This window comes from Oryzias latipes, chromosome 8 (assembly GCF_002234675.1).
Source record: "Oryzias latipes chromosome 8, ASM223467v1".
Taxonomy (NCBI): Eukaryota; Metazoa; Chordata; class Actinopteri; order Beloniformes; family Adrianichthyidae; genus Oryzias; species Oryzias latipes.
In genome coordinates, this window is record NC_019866.2 from 14,347,467 (window position 1) to 14,365,881 (window position 18,415).

At 37.4% G+C, this 18,415-nt stretch overlaps 3 protein-coding genes across 4 annotated transcripts; 2 read left to right on the top strand and 1 right to left on the bottom strand.

The window, feature by feature from the left end:
• The first annotated feature begins 638 nt into the window (after positions 1-638).
• On the top strand, positions 639-2,641 carry LOC111947759 (salivary glue protein Sgs-3-like). The gene is made up of 2 exons (XM_023957648.1): positions 639-1,394; positions 1,794-2,641. The coding sequence occupies exons 1-2, from the start codon at positions 659-661 to the stop codon at positions 1,970-1,972; spliced, it is 915 nt and encodes a 304-aa protein (XP_023813416.1). The 5' UTR covers positions 639-658; the 3' UTR covers positions 1,973-2,641.
• Positions 2,642-7,300: 4,659 nt separating this feature from the next.
• On the top strand, positions 7,301-11,206 carry LOC101174191 (calcium-binding protein 5-like). Its single transcript, XM_004071504.4, has 6 exons — positions 7,301-7,520; positions 8,334-8,364; positions 8,477-8,620; positions 8,895-9,004; positions 9,134-9,281; positions 10,107-11,206. The coding sequence occupies exons 1-6, from the start codon at positions 7,470-7,472 to the stop codon at positions 10,133-10,135; spliced, it is 513 nt and encodes a 170-aa protein (XP_004071552.1). The 5' UTR covers positions 7,301-7,469; the 3' UTR covers positions 10,136-11,206.
• A 1,061-nt stretch (positions 11,207-12,267) lies between these two features.
• LOC101174429 (aspartate beta-hydroxylase domain-containing protein 2) lies at positions 12,268-18,346 on the bottom strand. 2 transcript variants are annotated; one of them, XM_004071505.4, is made up of 6 exons: positions 18,221-18,346; positions 14,870-15,349; positions 14,479-14,685; positions 13,693-13,900; positions 13,158-13,271; positions 12,268-13,005 (listed from the first exon to the last, which is right to left on the bottom strand). In XM_004071505.4, exons 2-6 carry the CDS (start codon positions 15,320-15,322, stop codon positions 12,896-12,898), a joined length of 1,092 nt encoding a protein of 363 aa, XP_004071553.2. In that variant the 5' UTR covers positions 15,323-15,349; positions 18,221-18,346; the 3' UTR covers positions 12,268-12,895. The 2 variants fall into 2 exon arrangements, with proteins under 2 accessions (XP_004071553.2, XP_020561044.1); XM_020705385.2 differs by having other exon boundaries at positions 18,231-18,338.
• Positions 18,347-18,415: the final 69 nt, after the last annotated feature.

Here is an 18,415-nt window from a genome sequence, read left to right on the forward strand (position 1 = left end):
ATCTACTCTTACTCCTCCTACTACTACTTCTAATATGGGCACGACTGGAAAACCTACAACTACCACATCTACTCTTATTCCTCCTCCTCCTACTACTACTTCTACTATAGACACGACTGGAAAACCTACAACTACCACATCTACTCTTACTCCTCCTCCTCCTACTACTACTACTTCTACTAAAGGCACGACTGGAAAACCTACAACTACAACATCTACTCTTACTCCTCCTACTACTACTTCTACTATGGGCACGACTGGAAAACCTACAACTACCACATCTACTCTTATTCCTCCTCCTACTACTACTACTTCTACTATGGGCACGACTGGAAAACCTACAACTACCACATCTACTTTTACTCCTCCTACTACTACTTCTAATATGGGCACGACTGGAAAATCTACAACTACCACATCTACTCTTATTCCTCCTCCTCCTAATACTACTTCTACTATGGGCACGACTGGAAAACCTACAACTACCACATCTACTCTTATTCCTCCTACTACTACTACTTCTACTATAGGCACGACTGGAAAACCTACCACTACCACATCTACTCTTACTCCTCCTACTACTACTACTTCTACTATAGGCACGACTGGAAAACCTACAACTACCACATCTACTCTTACTCCTACTACTACTTCCGCTATGGGCACGACTGGAAAACCTACAACTACCACATCTACTCTTACTCCTCCTACTACTACTACTTCTACTATAGGCACGACTGGAAAACCTACAACTACCACATCTACTCTTACTCCTACTACTACTTCCGCTATGGGCACGACTGGAAAACCTACAACTACCACATCTACTCTTACTCCTCCTACTACTACTTCTACTATGGGCACGACTGGAAAACCTACAACTACCTCATCTACTCTTATTCCTCCTCCTACTACTACTACTTCTACTAAAGGCACGACTGGAAAACCTACAACTACCACATCTACTCTTACTCCTCCTCCTCCTACTACTACTTCTACTATAGGCACGACTGGAAAACCTACAACTACCACATCTACTCTTACTCCTCCTACTACTACTTCTAATATGGGCACGACTGGAAAACCTACAACTACCACATCTACTCTTATTCCTCTTCCTCCTACTACTACTTCTACTATAGGCACGACTGGAAAACCTACAACTACCACATCTACTCTTACTCCTCCTCCTACTACTACTTCTACTATAGGCACGACTGGAAAACCTACAACTACCACATCTACTCTTACTCCTCCTACTACTACTACTTCTAGCACGACTAGAAAACCTACAACTACCACATCTACTTTTATTTTTACTCCTACTACTACTACTTCTACTATGGGCACGACTGGAAAACCTACAACTACCACATCTACTCTTACTCCTCCTACTACTACTACTTCTAGCATGACTAGAACACCTACCACTACCACATCTATTCTTACTCCTCCTCCTCCTACTACTTCTACTATGGGCACGACTGGAAAACCTACAATTACCACATCTACTCTTATTCCTCCTACTACTACTTCTACTATAGGCACGACTGGAAAACCTACAACTACCACATCTACTCTTACTCCTCCTACTACTACTACTTCTAGCATGACTAGAAAACCTACAACTACCACATCTACTTTTATTTTTACTCCTCCTACTACTACTTCTACTATGGGCACGACTGGAAAACCTACAACTACCACATCTACTCTTACTCCTCCTACTACTACTACTTCTAGCATGACTAGAAAACCTACCACTACCACATCTATTATTACTCCTCCTCCTCCTACTACTTCTACTATGGGCACGACTGGAAAACCTACAACTACCGCATCTACTCTTACTCCTACTGCTGATGACAGCATATTTAGTGGTTGTGACAACCTGAGCCACTTCACTCACTTCTTCTCTCTGTGTTTTCTTGTTTTGTTTTTCCATGTTTTCGTTGGTGGCTTTGACATGTAAAAGTGAAGACACTCAGTGTTTAACTCAGTGTCCTGGTATCCACGCTGGATCTGAAAACTTTTTACTGGTAATTTTGTTACTGTCAGTTCCACATGAAGTGACCCTAACACGATTTTCATACGTTCTAAAGAAATATCTTACAACACTACTTCTACTGACAACTGCCATTGGCAAGATTATTAACCTTGCAACTACTCCTAACTGTTTTTTGCAAGAATACAGCTCTAACAAATACTCTTACAACTACTACCACAGCTACTACTACAACTAGTTTTGGTAAGAATACTTCTTGTTCTGCATTTAATCCTACAACTGCTACTAACTACTACCACAGCTACTTTTGGAAGGACAACTACCCCTACAATTTCTACTACAGCAACTACTACAACTACTATCGCCATGACTATGTTTATTCCTACTGATTGCAGTTTAATCAGTGGTGGTGACAACCTGAGCCACTTCATTTACATATATTTTCTATCTGCTCTTTTTAGTTTTTTTTTTTTGGAGTTCTTATTGGTGGCAGTAAAATGAAAAAGCCTCTGTCAAAATATTGTTTTTAAGTGTTGCTCTGGAAAACATGTGGGTTTATGCCTTTATGAATAAACACATAATAAGCAAAGTTTTTTTGTAATTTTTGTTTTTGTATTTGGTACTAAAAATAAAAAAGATGGGGTTTTATAATGAGATACATAATCCCCAGTGGTAAAAGACTCAACTGATGAGATTTAAATTTAAACATTTTTACATCAGTTTGTGAATGTGTGTGGAAGAATAGGATTGTGATGCTACCTTCACACCAGGCATCTGCCTCTCATTCAAAAACTTGCTAGTCTCGATTCTTGTAGAGGCTTTAAGTGGTGTTCACAATGGACGAGTAGGTAGGGGATTCTTCTTTTCCTTTTCTAGTCTTTGCTAGCACATGTCCACCACCTGCAGTTGGAAGACGCTTGGTGTGAAATGTCAAAGCGGTAAAAGTCTTGTAAGTCTTGCTTCAGGCTTTTTCTTTCATAGCTCTATGCACTGAGCCATAAGTTCTCAGCCTCATCATTATGATTGGTCTGTCATTTAAATGCACCAGAAGGAGCCCAAAAGTTGAAACTGAAGATTTCTGAATTGAAACTGAAAAAAGGTGAAACCAGAAAAAGATTTGAAAGTGAAAATTTGAGTTTTGAAACTTAAAAACGGCCAACTGGCAGTGTGCTCGGTGAATGTCTCAGGCATTGGAGAGTAGATGATAGGGGACTTGAGGACAGTTCCTCTTTAGGGGACACGCCCCTGCATCAACTGTACATTTAGCTCATATATTCTGTGACCTGTCAAATCCCTTATAGCAGTCTATACCTTATTCTATCAGTAAAATAATCTACAAATGACCAACAGAGTTTCTGTCTTACTAAGATTAACTGGATTTTTACAGTTAATCACCTTAACCTGGTTTAGTTCGGCTGAAAAAGCAAGATTAGAAACTCTTCAATGGGCAAGGATTATAAATAAAAACCCTGCAGATTTTGACGTCACTAACATGTCTTAAAAATGAATGACATGAAGGTCTAAAAAGGTGTTGTCTCCCTCTAGTGGCTTGTGTTGGTTGAAAAGGAACAGAGAAGTGCACTTCAAAGATATCTGTTTTGTTATTTTGTTTTTCAGATAAGTTTGTATTATATTGCCTCTTTGGTGGTGAAAATGTTACATCAGACTTAGGCTTGGTAAATTTTTTGTTTTACTAAAATTTCCTTTTAATCAGAATAAATGTTGTCACAAATGTCCTGGTATCTGTAGGGGAAAGGCGGGGTACCCTGCTTGCTTTGCAGCTAACCCTGCTTCAGTCATTTCTGGTCACCTGGATCAGGTGTGTTCAGTCAATCAGAAACTGGGCTCACTCAATCCAGCCAATCAGTAATTACTGTAGCTGGGTTAGCTGCAAAACCAGCAAGGCCCCAGTTCACACGGAACAAGGTTGAAGACACCTGCTTCAGGTTAACAAATTCCTATAAAGCATGTTTTTGGACAGCAGAAGGAAGTTGGAGTGCTTGGAGAAAACCTGCTCATGTCATGTATGGGGAAACCATGCAAACTCTAAACAGAAAAGCCTCAGTCAGGATTTGAGCCAGGGCCTCCTCACTGTGAGGCAAGAGTGCTAACCACTGCACCACCCTGCAGCCCATGGCTGACTATTTTATATAAAAATAATATTTATAATTTGGCTCTCATGGCTCTCATCTGTTTCTTTCGTTATTTTCCTCTTAGTATAACTAACTGATAGGGCAGAATTTATTAATCACTCAACGAAAAAAAATGTTTTCTTTTATTTCAAGACAGATGTTTTCAAAGGAAGCAGAGCTTTGTGAGGGACCAGCATGAGCTTCTCACTGAAGCTGTAACAATAGGTGTGTAAAGGCCAACAAAGAAGAACACAAAAAAGCCAGAGTAAAAGAAAAAGTTACAACAATCAAAGAAGCAAAGTCAAAGTTTGTTCACGTTAAAATCTAAGTGAAATTTTGATGATTTAGTAGACATATTATTCTAATATTACAAAAATAATGGCCTAAATAAGTTCAGATATTGAATTATCTGTTTGTTCAATGAATTTGACTTGCATCAAAGTACATACTTTCTATATTTTGAGTTTGTCACAAAAACTTTTATTTAGAAAAAGAGCAATTTATTAGGTAATAAAATTTAGTTTTATGAGTTTCTAAATCACAGTATCTGACACACACCTAGGTGTGTGCCATTTGTTCTCCACATTTGGCCCCTCCCCTAGGGGAGCAGTTAGCTGAAGACACAGCTGCGCTTGGGAACCATTTGGTGGCTTAACCCCCTGATCCAAGCCCTTAATGCTGAGGGTCAAGCAGGAAAGTCCCATTTTTAAAGTCTTTGGTATGACTTAGCCTGGGTTTGAACCCACGATATTCCAGTCTCAGGGCGGGCACTCTAACTACAAGGTCACTGGGTCTTTGTAGTTTTGTGTTAAATATTCATAAATATTATATGTCTTTTGTTTTCTTTTACTTGGGATGTGGTCCTCCAGTCAGATGCCATATGTGGATTCTGACTCACTGAAGTTTGAAACCCCTGTCCTTTACATCGCTCTTTCGTTTTCCTTTTCTAATTATAAATGTGACTCTCACTATTTGTTTTCTCTTAGGATCATTGGACGTTTGCTCGGCTGTCAAAACTCAACAGCACTGGATCTCTAGACTACCAAAGCTGTCAAATTTCCAACTTTTCTATTTTGGAAGTTTCAACTATTCAAAGTAGAAGTATGTTCCTGTGAAGTGGTAGAACTGTAATCGCGCAAGAAGTTTTTCTCATCCTTTTGCTAACTGGAAACATTCCATCCCGATGATGACATAACATGATGAAGGCTTACATCATTACCAGTTTTTATAAAATGGGTCAGGACATTATGGCAGCAAAATCTATATGTGATCTGATAAGGGGAATGCAATCTGCTCATTTAATCTGTGCAACAGAAACATATAAAAGCAGGATTAGACATATTATATAAAACCAAAAAATAATGACAATAAATCTCTAAACAATAGGTGTCAAACTAAAGAGCCGACACATGATCTCCAACTGTCCTCCCGTTGGAGCTTCTTATTGGAAACAGCAGGTTATCGGTGGCAGTCAGGGCAGGGTTAATGATAAACCACCAGGATGCTGGTTCAACAGCCCTTTCCTGAATAACGTTTTGATTTTAAAACCAAAAACAAAGAGGAGCAATTTCAAACTCTTTTCACCCTCTGCAGGTGTTTCTTACCCATTTTTCTAAGCTCAGTTCCTCTACCAACGAGTTTAAAGATCCTGTGTAGTTGCAGTTTCGAGCACAATGTCTGAGATTTTCCGGAGATCTGCTGTATACTCTTCCGGATTTGAAGTTACTGGCAGTCATTGTTTGCCAGTTGTCCTACTTAAAAAGATGAGAGAGGTACATATATATAAAACAGATGCACGTTAACTGTGAGAGACAGAATGTGGAAAAAATTCCAGTAAATAACATTGTTTGATTTTTGTTTTAATTATTTGTATAATGGTGAAGAAAATACGTATTTATCTCCTACAGAGCAATAGGAAGTTTGTCCCTCAGACCTGTTACTTCTTTGGGAATCTCTGCTATCCTCCACGTGTTACCTGTATTAATAACACCTGTTTCAACTGGTTAGCTGTATGTAAGACATCTGTCTTATATACGGAGGAACGAAAACAGACCCAGATTCTAGCAACCCGGAAAGGTGACAGACACTTGAATGAATTACAGTGAGTTTATTGTCCAGGAGGAAACTGGTACTCAGGAGTTGTGTTCTGCGGCTAGAGGAGGAAACAATGGTGGCGTCTTGGGACAATGGTAGAGAGCGAGCCCAAATGCAGGATGTAGTCCAAGACGGTGAGTGGCGTATTCCTCATTCTGTTGTGATGCGAAGTCCACGGGTGGAGCGAACCGGTGGTGCCTGTCATGTGGTATCGGCTGTGTGGCGAGAAGTCGTGGCGTGGCATGGAGGTAGAGTCCTCAGGCAAAACCAGACAGTGAGTTGATGTGTCGACCCAGGACGGCACAAATGGTGGTAGATCCTGCAGACAAAGATGTAGTCATGAGAACACAGGAGAGTAGGACGAAGATCTAGGAATAACTTCATGAAGTACTAGATTAACCTGAGACCAAGTACTGCATCATATAGGGCAAATGAACTGGCGGTAAATACTGGAGCAGGCACATCTTAAATGAAGGTCAGAGTGGTAGTGCTGATGAGGTGGGTGCTGACAGCTGAGTCCAGTTAGGAATGATAGAACCCACGGAGTAGATTCTGCATGGTTACATTTTACCTCTGTCAATATACCAACCAGGGTTACATTACAAAGTATTGAGGTGAAGTGTTGTCATTGACCAAATATTTATTTTCTCCACCATTAATGCAGATACACTCTCTAAAAATCATACAATGTGTGATTCTGCACTGAAGTTTATCTATAATGAACATTCCAGACCTCTCATCTTTTCAAGTGGGACAACTTGCAGAATCAATAACTTACAATGACCTTTTTGCTCCACCAGTTGTACATAAAAATATATACATTTTGGAATTAGTTGATTTATTGAAAAATGTATATGCTAAATTGCAACAAGGCTATATTCAGAAAACTTAATTGTTATGACAGAAGTAGTTCATTGTCAATTTGGTGCAATTTCAAATCTGATTAAAGAAATGATGGTTTTGAGATGAGCTCTAGCTTCTGTGAAAATGTGCACAGCATTAAGCCTATCTTTTCCTTTCGAACCAAAGCTGGAAAGATAATCCACACGAGACGTCATCCCTGGTTTCTGGGATATACAGCACTCCCGATCCCGGTTTGTACTCACAAGATCCTGTTCTCCAAACACAGAGAGCAGCCAGCTGGGGCTATGTAAATCTGAGGCTTCAGCCTTTTTTTTCTTTTGCACAAAGAGATTCAGTCGATCTCAGAGCCAAGGATCCGAACCGAGATTCTCATCATGAGTGTCAAACAGCCCTGCATTTTTCTCAGAGGAGGAAAAGGGAGACAAGTAAGTCAGTAAATGTGAATGAGTTTTACATGTTGGTTTTATATCAATTTTACTGAAACATTGACTAATTATTGGGTAAAAAATAAAAATGATTTTTCGGGTGAAAAAAAAGTTACTTTGACCATTTTTAAAATACTCAATCAAGTCTTTGGAATCATTCTAAACTTCGAAAAATTGATCAGACCGCGTTCATTAAAATAGGAAAGAAAGCAGACTGGAAAATTTATACCAAGATGAAACAATTTCTATGTGCACCATGTCCTCAAAAGCCTGAAATTATACAAACAGGATTGACATCTTTACACAGTTTGCCTTCAATGTAGTTTAGTAGTTCATGCTTTGTCCAATAGGGATTTTTGGAGCAAATCGGTGCCTAAGCTCTGCTTTAAAACCTGAATGTACACTACATGTTTGATCCCTGGTTTATTCAATAACATGTTTTTTTCTTCTGCTGTCATACAACAGTCTCAAGCCGAGCTATGTCTGAAGTTTTTAGATTTAAAACGTAGTGGCATGTGCATGTGACTTCCACCGACATTTTTGACAACTGTGTAAAACTTTTTAAAATTGAATTTCTAACCTTATTTTGGTGATTTTAAATGTCATTTTAATTTGCATTTTTCCAAACTCTGACTGTTAAATAAAGAAATGTATTTTGGTGTTTAGACCGTAAATAAATGTAAAAGACCTTTACAAAGCAATCCAACTGTAATTAAAAGGTGACCGTCATGAAATAAAAACTTTACTCTTAGTTTTACTCATACTTTGAAACTATTTTTTTTAACATAAGGTCATATTTGTTGTTTTTTACAGTCAAGAAATCTTACAAATGATGAGCTGGACGGTAACTTTCTTACACTATTTCCATTGAATCTTGTTTTTATCATGTCAAATATAAATATCATCATTATTGACTCCCAAAGGACTCAATTTTCTTCAATCTGTTTGGTTTGTAGAGTTGCGTGAAGCCTTTCTGGAGTTTGATAAGGATAAAGACGGCTACATAAGCTGCAAAGACTTGGGGAATCTGATGAGAACAATGGGCTACATGCCAACAGAAATGGAGCTGATTGAACTCAGCCAGAACATTAACATGAACTGTGAGTATATTTCATAAATATAATAATGATAAGGAAAATAAAAACGGACGATGGAATTTTCTAAGAAGGGATTTTTTTGTAAAAGAAACACTTGTAATTCTATTGGCTAGAACATAAATTCTTGGCAAAAAGTAATTTTTTTTGGATGTTGAGTAGTTGCTAAAGTATGCAAAATGCTTTATTGCTGCATGACATTTTTCTAAGCACCTTGGAAAAAAACATGACAGATAATGCTTGTTTTCTTGCGTTTTTAATGTTTTTTGTGTCCCCACAGTAGGGGGACAGGTGGACTTTGACGATTTTGTCGAACTGATGACTCCTAAGCTTTTGGATGAAACAGCAGGGATGATCGGCTTGAAAGAACTCAAAGATGCTTTTAGAGAGGTAGACTTGACTTCTCAGAACCCTTTTTGGTTCCTCAATGTGGATCCCAAATGTTCTTATTTAAATTAAAGTCAATTCTATGAAATCTTCAAACTGGTTTCTCCGGTTTCTTCCCTCTCTTCTCTTAAGTTTGATATAGATGGTGATGGGGCAATCACATCCGAGGAGTTGAGACTCGCTATGGTGAAGCTGCTTGGGGAGCAAACCAGCAAACATGAGATCAACTCAGTGGTCAGCGAAGTTGACAACAACGGAGATGGAAAAGTTGACTTTGAAGGTAAATTGCTGATGCAACAAGTTCATTTTTTTTTATTTAAAATGGTTTATTTCAAGCAATCAAATAGGAATAATACACAAAAACAATACAATCATCAGTTATACATTCATACAATAACTAATCAAACTTAGCATAATTAGACATAAAATTAAATATTGCTTGAAAGGGAGTGGAAGGAAGCGAATTTATATAATCTCACCCCTGTTCTACTGTAACCATTTTATTACATGATTTATCAATATCCGGTTCCTAGAAAGCACATGACAAAGATGAATTACTTAAATTATTTTGTAAAAATAACTTTTAGAAATCAACATGGCAATGAAGTATCCAAATGCAGATTATGTTACTTATAAAAGTCATTGATATGATTAGAAAATAATAATGTATCAGTAAAATGAACAAAACACTGTTTCAGGAAAAATTTAGTCGAGTATCAAAAGTTAATAATATGTACAAAATTATGTTTCATTAGGAAAAATTCATGAATCAGCTTATCAATTTTTTTTTAAACAAGTGAAGTAAAATAATTAAGTCAATTATTTTTTTTTGTATTTTTGTTTATTTATTATTATTATATTATTATTATTTACTAATGAACAAACAAAGCACAGAAAGTGAACGCGAATAAAAAAATGTTTAATTGACTGAAGCGATGTGAGAAAAAAATATTAAAATTAATAATTTTGACTTTTGCTTTTTGAATAGTTCTATAATTGTATGATATACTTTATAATCCTGTTGACAACCAAACTTTATTGACAATAATTCCTGTTACACTGTGGTTAGGATGGTTGACTTAACTCTTTATTGCTGTCTTTACAGAGTTTGTCAAAATGATGTCAAAGAAATGAGGACAAGAGTGAAAACAAGAGAAGACGTATCTTCTGCTGATTTTGACTCCAATATTATTCTAGTCATTTTATTACATCTGAAGTCGCATCTGCATATGGTTCAAATTTTAACTACCATATATTTTCATTTCTGCACAACCCTGACAAATCTTAGAATATTAAATTGCTTTGCAATTTTAGAACATAACTCATTTTTATCCTTTATTTAATGTACACCCTACTCATTAGGTATTTGTTTACAAAAATCAGAGACATTATATTTCTGTTTTATTTATTTATTTATTGACTGATTGATGAAAGTAGGAGGTTTTTAGTAGATGTTTGAAATGTGGCTGCTTAGTGCTGGGTATAAAATGTCCAAAGACTGTGAGAGGTTTTAGTTAAAAAATGAGTATGTTTTATGAGTATGTGTTCCTGGAGCTTTAATGTATGTTAGTTTCTTAAAAATGAGCGACTCAATCTGAAATTATGAAGCTACATTTGGATTATTCAGTTTTTATTTCTGTGGTTTTATAGTACCTCATGGACCTTTGACTTTTTGGATTTTTCCACAATATCTTTACATAAATGTGAAATATGTAGTAATTATATGTAATGCACATAGGACAAAGTAAAACTGACAGAATCCCTATTTAATGATGCTGTATTATCTCATGCTTCCCTGTAGACTTAGACTGAGGCGTCAGAGCTTGGAGGTGTCGCAAACTCGTGTTCTTGATGATGTCCAGGTGAATTTTTAAAGGATTTAAATTGAAGTAGCAGCTCTTTAGTGGGCTGTACATCTGCACACTTTTACTGTTTTTAGTGAAATGACTTGCATGCTTCATAATAAAACAAATGAAAAGCAACTCCATCAGTGTTATCTTCAGTCACTTTTTTACCTTTTTCACTCATGTATTACTGAAATAACGTATCTCACCATCTATAAACCTTTTCCTTTAGGTCACTATTTATTATAAGTTTGAAACAACAAATATATGCTTGTCTTTTATTTTGCCTCATGCAGATTCTATTTGTTTTGTTTAAATGTCACAGTGTGGAAAATAAAGTTATTTTTTTTCTCAGATTTGACATTGTCTATTTTTTATTTTTCCCATGAAAGATTTGTGTAATAGAATAGATGGATCCGTTTAGTTAGGATTTAAAAAAGAAGGAGTGTAACTTTTTACTTTTTAAAATCTTTTTACAATTTTCTAAAAGACGATGCCATGAAACTCAAAATCCATTCATAAGCCTTCAAGTTTTTCTTTTGAGTAATCATTTTTGAGATAACTCAGATTTGCAAAAGAATAAATAAATATATAAACTGGCCAAAACAAATGAAAAATCAAAGCTCATATTTCAATACAACAAGTTTTATATCTTATTGAGTTTTTACACCTAGATTTCAAGAAAACTCCATCACAGGAGAGATTTCTGAGAGAAATGACCCAATATGTATTAGGGGGGGGAATTACTCTAATTTTTACTAATGCTATTGCATAACTAATTGACAGCATGGAAATTTCAATTGTTTTTTTTTTTTTTTGCAAGAAATTATTTCATCCCATCGTGGGCTGTTACATGATTTGCTAATGTCAGGAAATCTAAGTGACTGTTTTGTCCATACAGACTTAAAATGCACTAAATATCCAGAGAGAATCACGCGTCACAAAACATCGTACATACGACCCCATGAGATTGTGAACAATCTAAGGAATAATCTGTCTCTCTGGGGTGGATTAAATCAAACACTGTAATCCTCAACATGGGACCCTCAGATGAGCAGATGGCATATAAGACAAAATCACCACACTAATTCTCATCTGCTGTCTATAAAAAAAAGAACTACAAAAGAGCTGCACGAGCACGATAGGCAAAAATAGATTTTTACAGAATAGTTATTACCAGAATCCCTTAGCAAACCATTTATGGCTCATAAAAAAAATTATATACTTCTTTTAACTAAAAGTTGTAAATAAATTAAGAATAAATTGTTTTATACCATAATACTGCAAAGCAATTCCACTGTTGTAGCTGTTTAAAAAAAAAATTATTTCTAAAAGTCTTAAAAAAATTCTTAAAAATTGTCATATTTTTATTCAAAATAATGAGTTCTTGAATATTTTTCCTGTTTGAAGATTTATTTTTTATGCGTAAAAACATAAAGAAATAGAAACACTGACAATTGTTTTTTTGCAAACAAAATCACAAGAGAAAATAATTTGAAAGGAGTAAATATAAGATCTGATATCTACACGAATCATTCCAGCATTCACAAATGATTGTTAGAAGATACAGAAGAAACACAGTAATCTATTTGGCAATAACAAAAATAAATTAGAATCACCAACCATGTATTTTTTGAATTTTCTCACAGTTTTGAGTGGTAAACATTGATAATCTCTCCTCATTTCAAAATAAGAGCGCCTTAAGCACTCCCATGGCCTTTGCTTCCTGAAAGTACATATGAGCACATGCTTTTGATGGTCATGCAAGACAGTCGCATGCATGGTCTGTAATAGAGAAGGATGCTGCTATTTACAACTGCAAAGAGGTTTTTTTTCTTGCACTGGTCCTGGCACTGGATGTTGCACATCTGAAAGCAACGTACAGCCTTTAATGGTAAACCAAGCATTCAACAAGTCTTGAATGTGTGACTGATGGCTTGTATTTGAACTTTTTCACACAGTGTTTTGAAGATTGGAATGAGATAAATGAGCCAGGACAAACAGGGCTGAGTTTAAGGCATCCCTGCTTGTTGCACACAGCTAAAAGGATTCAGAGATCAGGGTTGAACATGTAGTCAAAAGCCTGCCTCTCCGCCGCAGCCACATTTGGATGCCAGAGATCCACACTCAGAATGACTCTGGGTCCAGATTCTGGAGGACCTTTAGGGCAAGAATAGAGAAAAGAAAACTGAATAAATAAACTTTAAAAAAAAAATAAAGGCTCAACTCACGCTTCATTTTAAAAAACATTAAAGACTTTTAAGGCAATGATAGGTTTTTGTTTGTTTTAATTCTAAAAAAAACTCACTCACCCTTGTGTGAGATGGTGTGAAGAAAAGAGTCATCAACCAGAAGACAGTGTCCCTCTGACCAGCACTGAGGCTCCCCACCCACCACCAACTCACACAAAGGTGGGGTCTGGAGACCTGCAAGAGGAAGTTTCAATCAGTAGATTTTTGAAATAAAAGAAAACAAAGAATCGCTTTCTTTTTTTTATGAAATAGCACAGTCTGGTGTTTGTTTCAGAAGGGATTATAGCCAGATGGGTCAGAGAACAAAACTAACATGGGGGAAATTAACCCCAACCTGTTACAAATGCATCTCTAATGATTTACATAACTTTGAGAGGAGATTTTGTTCTCATAACACATGTCCCTTTTTATATCTCTTTGATAAAAACCTTCATTTCTTTGAAATGCATCGCAAAATGTTGGTCAATGTTACGCAAGCATGTATAAAAAAATCTGAGGGGACTTAAAAGGCCAACGGGGGGACACTGCAAGTCTGACATGTTTGAACTCTTTTTTTAAGGTGAGGAAATGAATCTTGGAAAGGCGCTTTACCCACCGAGATGACAGCGTAGACGTGTGTTGGTGGGACCGTAGGAGCCCGCCAGTGAGGCTCCGGGCCCCAGCAGCCAGAATCCCGCCGATCCCAAAGAGTTGCTGTTTATGAATGTTCGCAAGGACAGAAGAGTGCGGTAAGTGCAGGGACAGGAACGACAGTTTCCAGCCATGTACACACCGGCATTGTACAAAGGGAACACCGCCTGGCCCTGAAATCAAAAGAAACATTTTATTTGTATTTTTTATTTTTACATTTTTTTTCTGATTTTAATTTTCCAAGACTTCCTACTATATGATCCATCCACTTTCTGAACTGCCCTGTGCCTGAACTGTGACCCCTTTGGGGTCACAGGGCTGCTTGAGGCTATCCCAGTTACTTTTCAGTGAAGACAAGTACATCCTGGATAGGCCACCAGTCTGTTGCAGGACCACACACTCACATTCACACTCAGGGCAATATTGAGACACCAATCAACCTATACGCCATGTTTTTGGACGGTGGGAGGAAGCCGGAGTGCCCGGCGAAATCCCACCCATACATGGGGAAAACATGCAAACTACACACTTGAAAGTCCCAGCCAGGAATCAAACCAGGGCCTTCTCACTGTGAGGCGATGCCGTTCCTCACTACTTTTACATGTAAAATGCAGAAATATTACAAAACACATTATATCAGTATAGTCAGGAGGGAATTTTTTTGGTTGTTTTTTAGAGAATTCATGTGAGTGTTCATGTTAATCTTGACTGCTTTTTCAAACTGTCCCGCTTTGAAGGGGTCCTCGAGTACCTTTGGCCCCACGCAGGTCCAGCCTGTTTTTGAGTCGATGCCGCGCTGATAAACAGCCTGGAACTCCGCCAAAATGACAGGATAGTTGGCTTCCAGAAGCTCGATGTCGTGCCGATGAGCGTCACGTGGGAAAAAAGGAACACTTGGGACGTCTGGCAGGAAGAAGAGATGAGGCTTCTGGATCGCAGGTAGATCATTCTGTTTGATCTAAAGTTAGAAAAAAACAAAGCATTGTTGTTGGTGTTGTTTTTTTACAATTTCCTTGCTTCAGCTAAAATAATTTTCTCCAAATAAAAAGTTAAATCTTAAATGAACTTCCAATATTTGAATTTTAGAGTAAACGTTCAAATAACATCATCCTTGTTGCTAAAACCAGCTTGTGAACATTCACCTGCTCTCGGAGGCCTTTATGAATGCGACCCATTCCCACCCAACTGTAACGTTTGGCATATTCTTGCAGTGCCTTATACAGCTTCTTGGCTTCTGCAGTTGTCTGAGCAGGAAACAATGAGTGACTCAGCACTGGGGTGAGATATCCCTGCCCCTGCTCATCATCCTTTACTCTTTCCATGGAAATAAAAGGACCGATCTGATCACTCCGGGACTGTTTGGATCTGGTGCTTCCTTTTGTCTTGATGCAGCTAACGCTGCGGGAGATCATGGACCGCCTTGAATTTGATTTGAGCTTCCCAGCGTGTGTGTGGCCTGGGAGGGACAAATCGCTCCCAATCCGATAACAGTGCCACAGAAACAGGAGCAGAAGAGTCCACAGAAGGCCACTGAGTGAATGGACGCCCAGCTCAACGTACTGAGGAAGTGGCAGTGTGTTCATCGTCCAGTACATCTTTTACATTTGGCAGAAAGTGCACACCTAAAAGGAAAAAAAGCACATTTTGAGATATAATGAATATGCTGTTACATCTGCAGTCCAGCTGCTACCACATGTGTCATATTTATAAAAGTTTAAATCCTTTCTGTTTCAGTCATAAAAACTCATCAGGTTTTTTGCTCTATGAAGCTTTTCCCAGTATGCAATGGGAGGAAAATTGTGCAATATTATAAGTTGAATGTTCATCCAGCAGAGAACCACTGACTTTTGCTTCATTTGAACCAAATGTCATCCTGTGATGACATTTTTTTCTTGAAACGATAAATTGTCCATTGGTAATTTTTTTCAAATTGTGTTCAAAAAGCCAATGTGAAGTTTTCTGTATACCACTTTTAGTTGCAGCAGCTAATCTGAGCTTCATCCCAGTTCTTTATCAAAGAAAAAGGTTTGGACTTTTTTTTTACCCACCATGCAACGGAAACATTTTTGTTTTGTTTTTTTCTGAACAACCCGCCAAAAAAACAAACTATTTTACAAGTTTTAGAAAATGTGGTCATGAAATGTGGTCATTTTCATGAATTTCAATTTTTACATTTTTGCAACAAACACAAAAAGATTGAAAGATATTTATGTTATTGGTTGAAAATCAAAATTTGTAAATGAGGATAGTAATTGCCGCAGTGTTGCAGGAGCACGAAGTGTTGAAGATGGCATTTCTTTTGCTCTGAACTGAAAATCTCAGGCAAGGATGCTTTTTATAGACTACAGTTTGGTTTTAAACGTTTTAGTTCCTGTGAAACATATTCACAGTTTAAAAACCTTTAACAAGGTTTTTAATATTTCAGAAGCTGAATTATATTTTAACTAACTGTCACATTGTTGAAAAAAAAACTTTTTTGTTTTCTCTCTGCTAAGACTTTTTTTTTCCTTTTTTCCTTTGGTGATGCAAGCAGTTTTATTTTCTCACTCTGATGATCTTTTGATCTGTTAGAAGAAAAAAAAAGCATCCCCAGTGCTCTTTTCATTATGATTATACTGTTTTTAGCCCAAATCCATAAATCTGTGTCGTTTTCCTTTTTTGAGCTGGTATCTGACTCAAAACTGTACGGCTGGTTAGCTCCAACATTCCATACAATTAATGTTAGGTAGGTGTTTTGGGGGGCTGTAAGCTAGTGGGAGAGATTGTAAACAAAGGTACGATGGGAAGGCTTATTTCGCAGCAACAGTTGTTCCGTCAACTCAGAGGGGGATTTCTAATGAACAAATTCCCCTTTGCAGAAACTATGTTCTAGAAAACAACACAGGTTTTTTGATTTTGGCTAAAAACATTATTATCATAATTGTAATAACATTTGGACCATTTTACAATCGATCAAAAGAGGATCATAGAGGACATTACTGTGCCACAATGCTGGAATTTTAACAGGAATCATATAAACATGCTGACTTAAAAAACTTAACATTCTCTGGGGTTTTTTACCCAAAGAGGATTTTGGCCATGTATTGGTGCGATTACTGATCCATCACGTACAGAGGGTGGATTTTTAAACTTCTTTAACAAATGCCATCATGTAAATTGGTGAACAGATAACTTTTACAAGGGTATGAACAAAACACTCTTACACGCTATTTTCAATTGCTCGCTCCTTCACTCATATGCTAACCAACTTTAACTTTAAACTCAGAAATTGACTAAGCTTCTTGTTGAGATTACTTTTTTCCTTTGGCCAAATGAATCTAAATTATGGACTCATCTCACTACCCTCTCAATGTCTCCCTCTCTATTTGTTCCCAGAGAAGTTGGCAGAGTTTCTGCACAGACTTTATATATTGCTTAGTCTTTGCTTAATGCAGTTTGTGGTCACTGTTAGACTAATTGGAGTAACACTGGTTTTACAAAGTACCACACAGTCTTTGCAGTTTTATTGATGAGGGATTCTCATGGAATACTGGGCTTTACAGCTCAAAGGTTACATGCAACCAAGAGTGGTGCAGCTTTTACCTTTAACCCCAATGGGGCTGTAATTCCCAGAATCACTTTTGTGCAGATGCAGACAGATGGGACTTATTAGCATTAGGATTATGTTTTCCGCTTGCATTTTGTTTTACTGATACTTTGACACACATTAAAAGGCCATGTTTTACTTTTGTATCTCTCCATGATTTGAGATGTGTTGTTGACCCCCCCCCCCTTTTTTTTCTACAAAAAAAAGAGTTTATTACAATCCCTATGGTTGTTCAATTTGGATAAATTTGAAAAATATCCAAGTTATTTGTATTTATATGTGAGTGCATTTTTTGGCACCATGTTGCAACCCTGTTGGAGATTTTGTTACTTTTTGATTTAAATAAATATCACTTGTTGAGCTTTTTTCCCTCAATTTGTACGAATAAAGGTTGCAAATTAAATTTTAACAATTGACATCTGCCTCAAAAACAAATATATAAGGTTGTAAATGCAAGTGAAAGCAGATGTTCTATTGCAGGTCATATGGTATACATTCATATGGCTTATGTTAATTTATTTTTTTTTGTTTTATGCATGATGTGTGTATAAACAAGTGTGTTTTGGAAGGGAACACACCTCCCCAATGAGCCCATTTGAGCAGAAATGGTTCCTGATTGTTTCGTTACGAAATAATGATGTTCATGGAGACAGCACCGACCTAAGCAGGTTGAATTGTTCAATAGGTTTATTCTCTTGCAGAGGCTTCAGCTGTTTTTTTTATGTTTTTGCTCTGCACCACCCCCTACAGCTCAGCTGGCTCGTGCAGTCCTTGTTAGCTCAGACATCCTCCATTCCAGGAGATCCTGGTGTTAAATGTTTGTCATGCAGGGTTTCCAGCACATGCAACCCTTTGACGACGCAAGCACATTCACCCCACTCAGTGCGGCATCTTTCTGTTCGATTACCTTGACGCACCGTGAGGCGCTGTGTCGGACGCGCTTCAGCACCGTGCTTGGTGGACAGCTCCCTTCAACGATCTCAGACAAAATGTGGGGCTTTAAAAAAAAATGTGGGGCTTTTCCAAGCGCGCCGCCTGCAGTTTCGGCGCGCGGCCGCTAGGGCGCACCTGAAACTTCAACACAAATGCCCTCACATCACAG

What these genes read in the sequence shown, in the direction of transcription:
- LOC111947759 (XM_023957648.1), top strand. Translation starts at nt 659, where the DNA reads ATGGGCACGACTGGAAAACCTACAACTACCACATCTACTCTTACTCCT. An exon ending in ATCTACTCTTACTCCTCCTA is followed by an intron (nt 1,395 to 1,793) that starts CTACTACTACTT and finishes CTCCTCCTCCTC; the next exon opens with CTACTACTTCTACTATGGGC.
- LOC101174429 (XM_004071505.4), bottom strand. Translation starts at nt 15,322, where the DNA reads ATGTACTGGACGATGAACACACTGCCACTTCCTCAGTACGTTGAGCTG. An exon ending in ATAAAGGCCTCCGAGAGCAG is followed by an intron (nt 14,686 to 14,869) that starts GTGAATGTTCAC and finishes TTCTAACTTTAG; the next exon opens with ATCAAACAGAATGATCTACC. An exon ending in GGACCTGCGTGGGGCCAAAG is followed by an intron (nt 13,901 to 14,478) that starts GTACTCGAGGAC and finishes TTTTGATTTCAG; the next exon opens with GGCCAGGCGGTGTTCCCTTT.
- LOC101174191 (XM_004071504.4), top strand. Translation starts at nt 7,470, where the DNA reads ATGAGTGTCAAACAGCCCTGCATTTTTCTCAGAGGAGGAAAAGGGAGA. An exon ending in CCAGAACATTAACATGAACT is followed by an intron (nt 8,621 to 8,894) that starts GTGAGTATATTT and finishes GTGTCCCCACAG; the next exon opens with TAGGGGGACAGGTGGACTTT. An exon ending in TGGAAAAGTTGACTTTGAAG is followed by an intron (nt 9,282 to 10,106) that starts GTAAATTGCTGA and finishes CTGTCTTTACAG; the next exon opens with AGTTTGTCAAAATGATGTCA.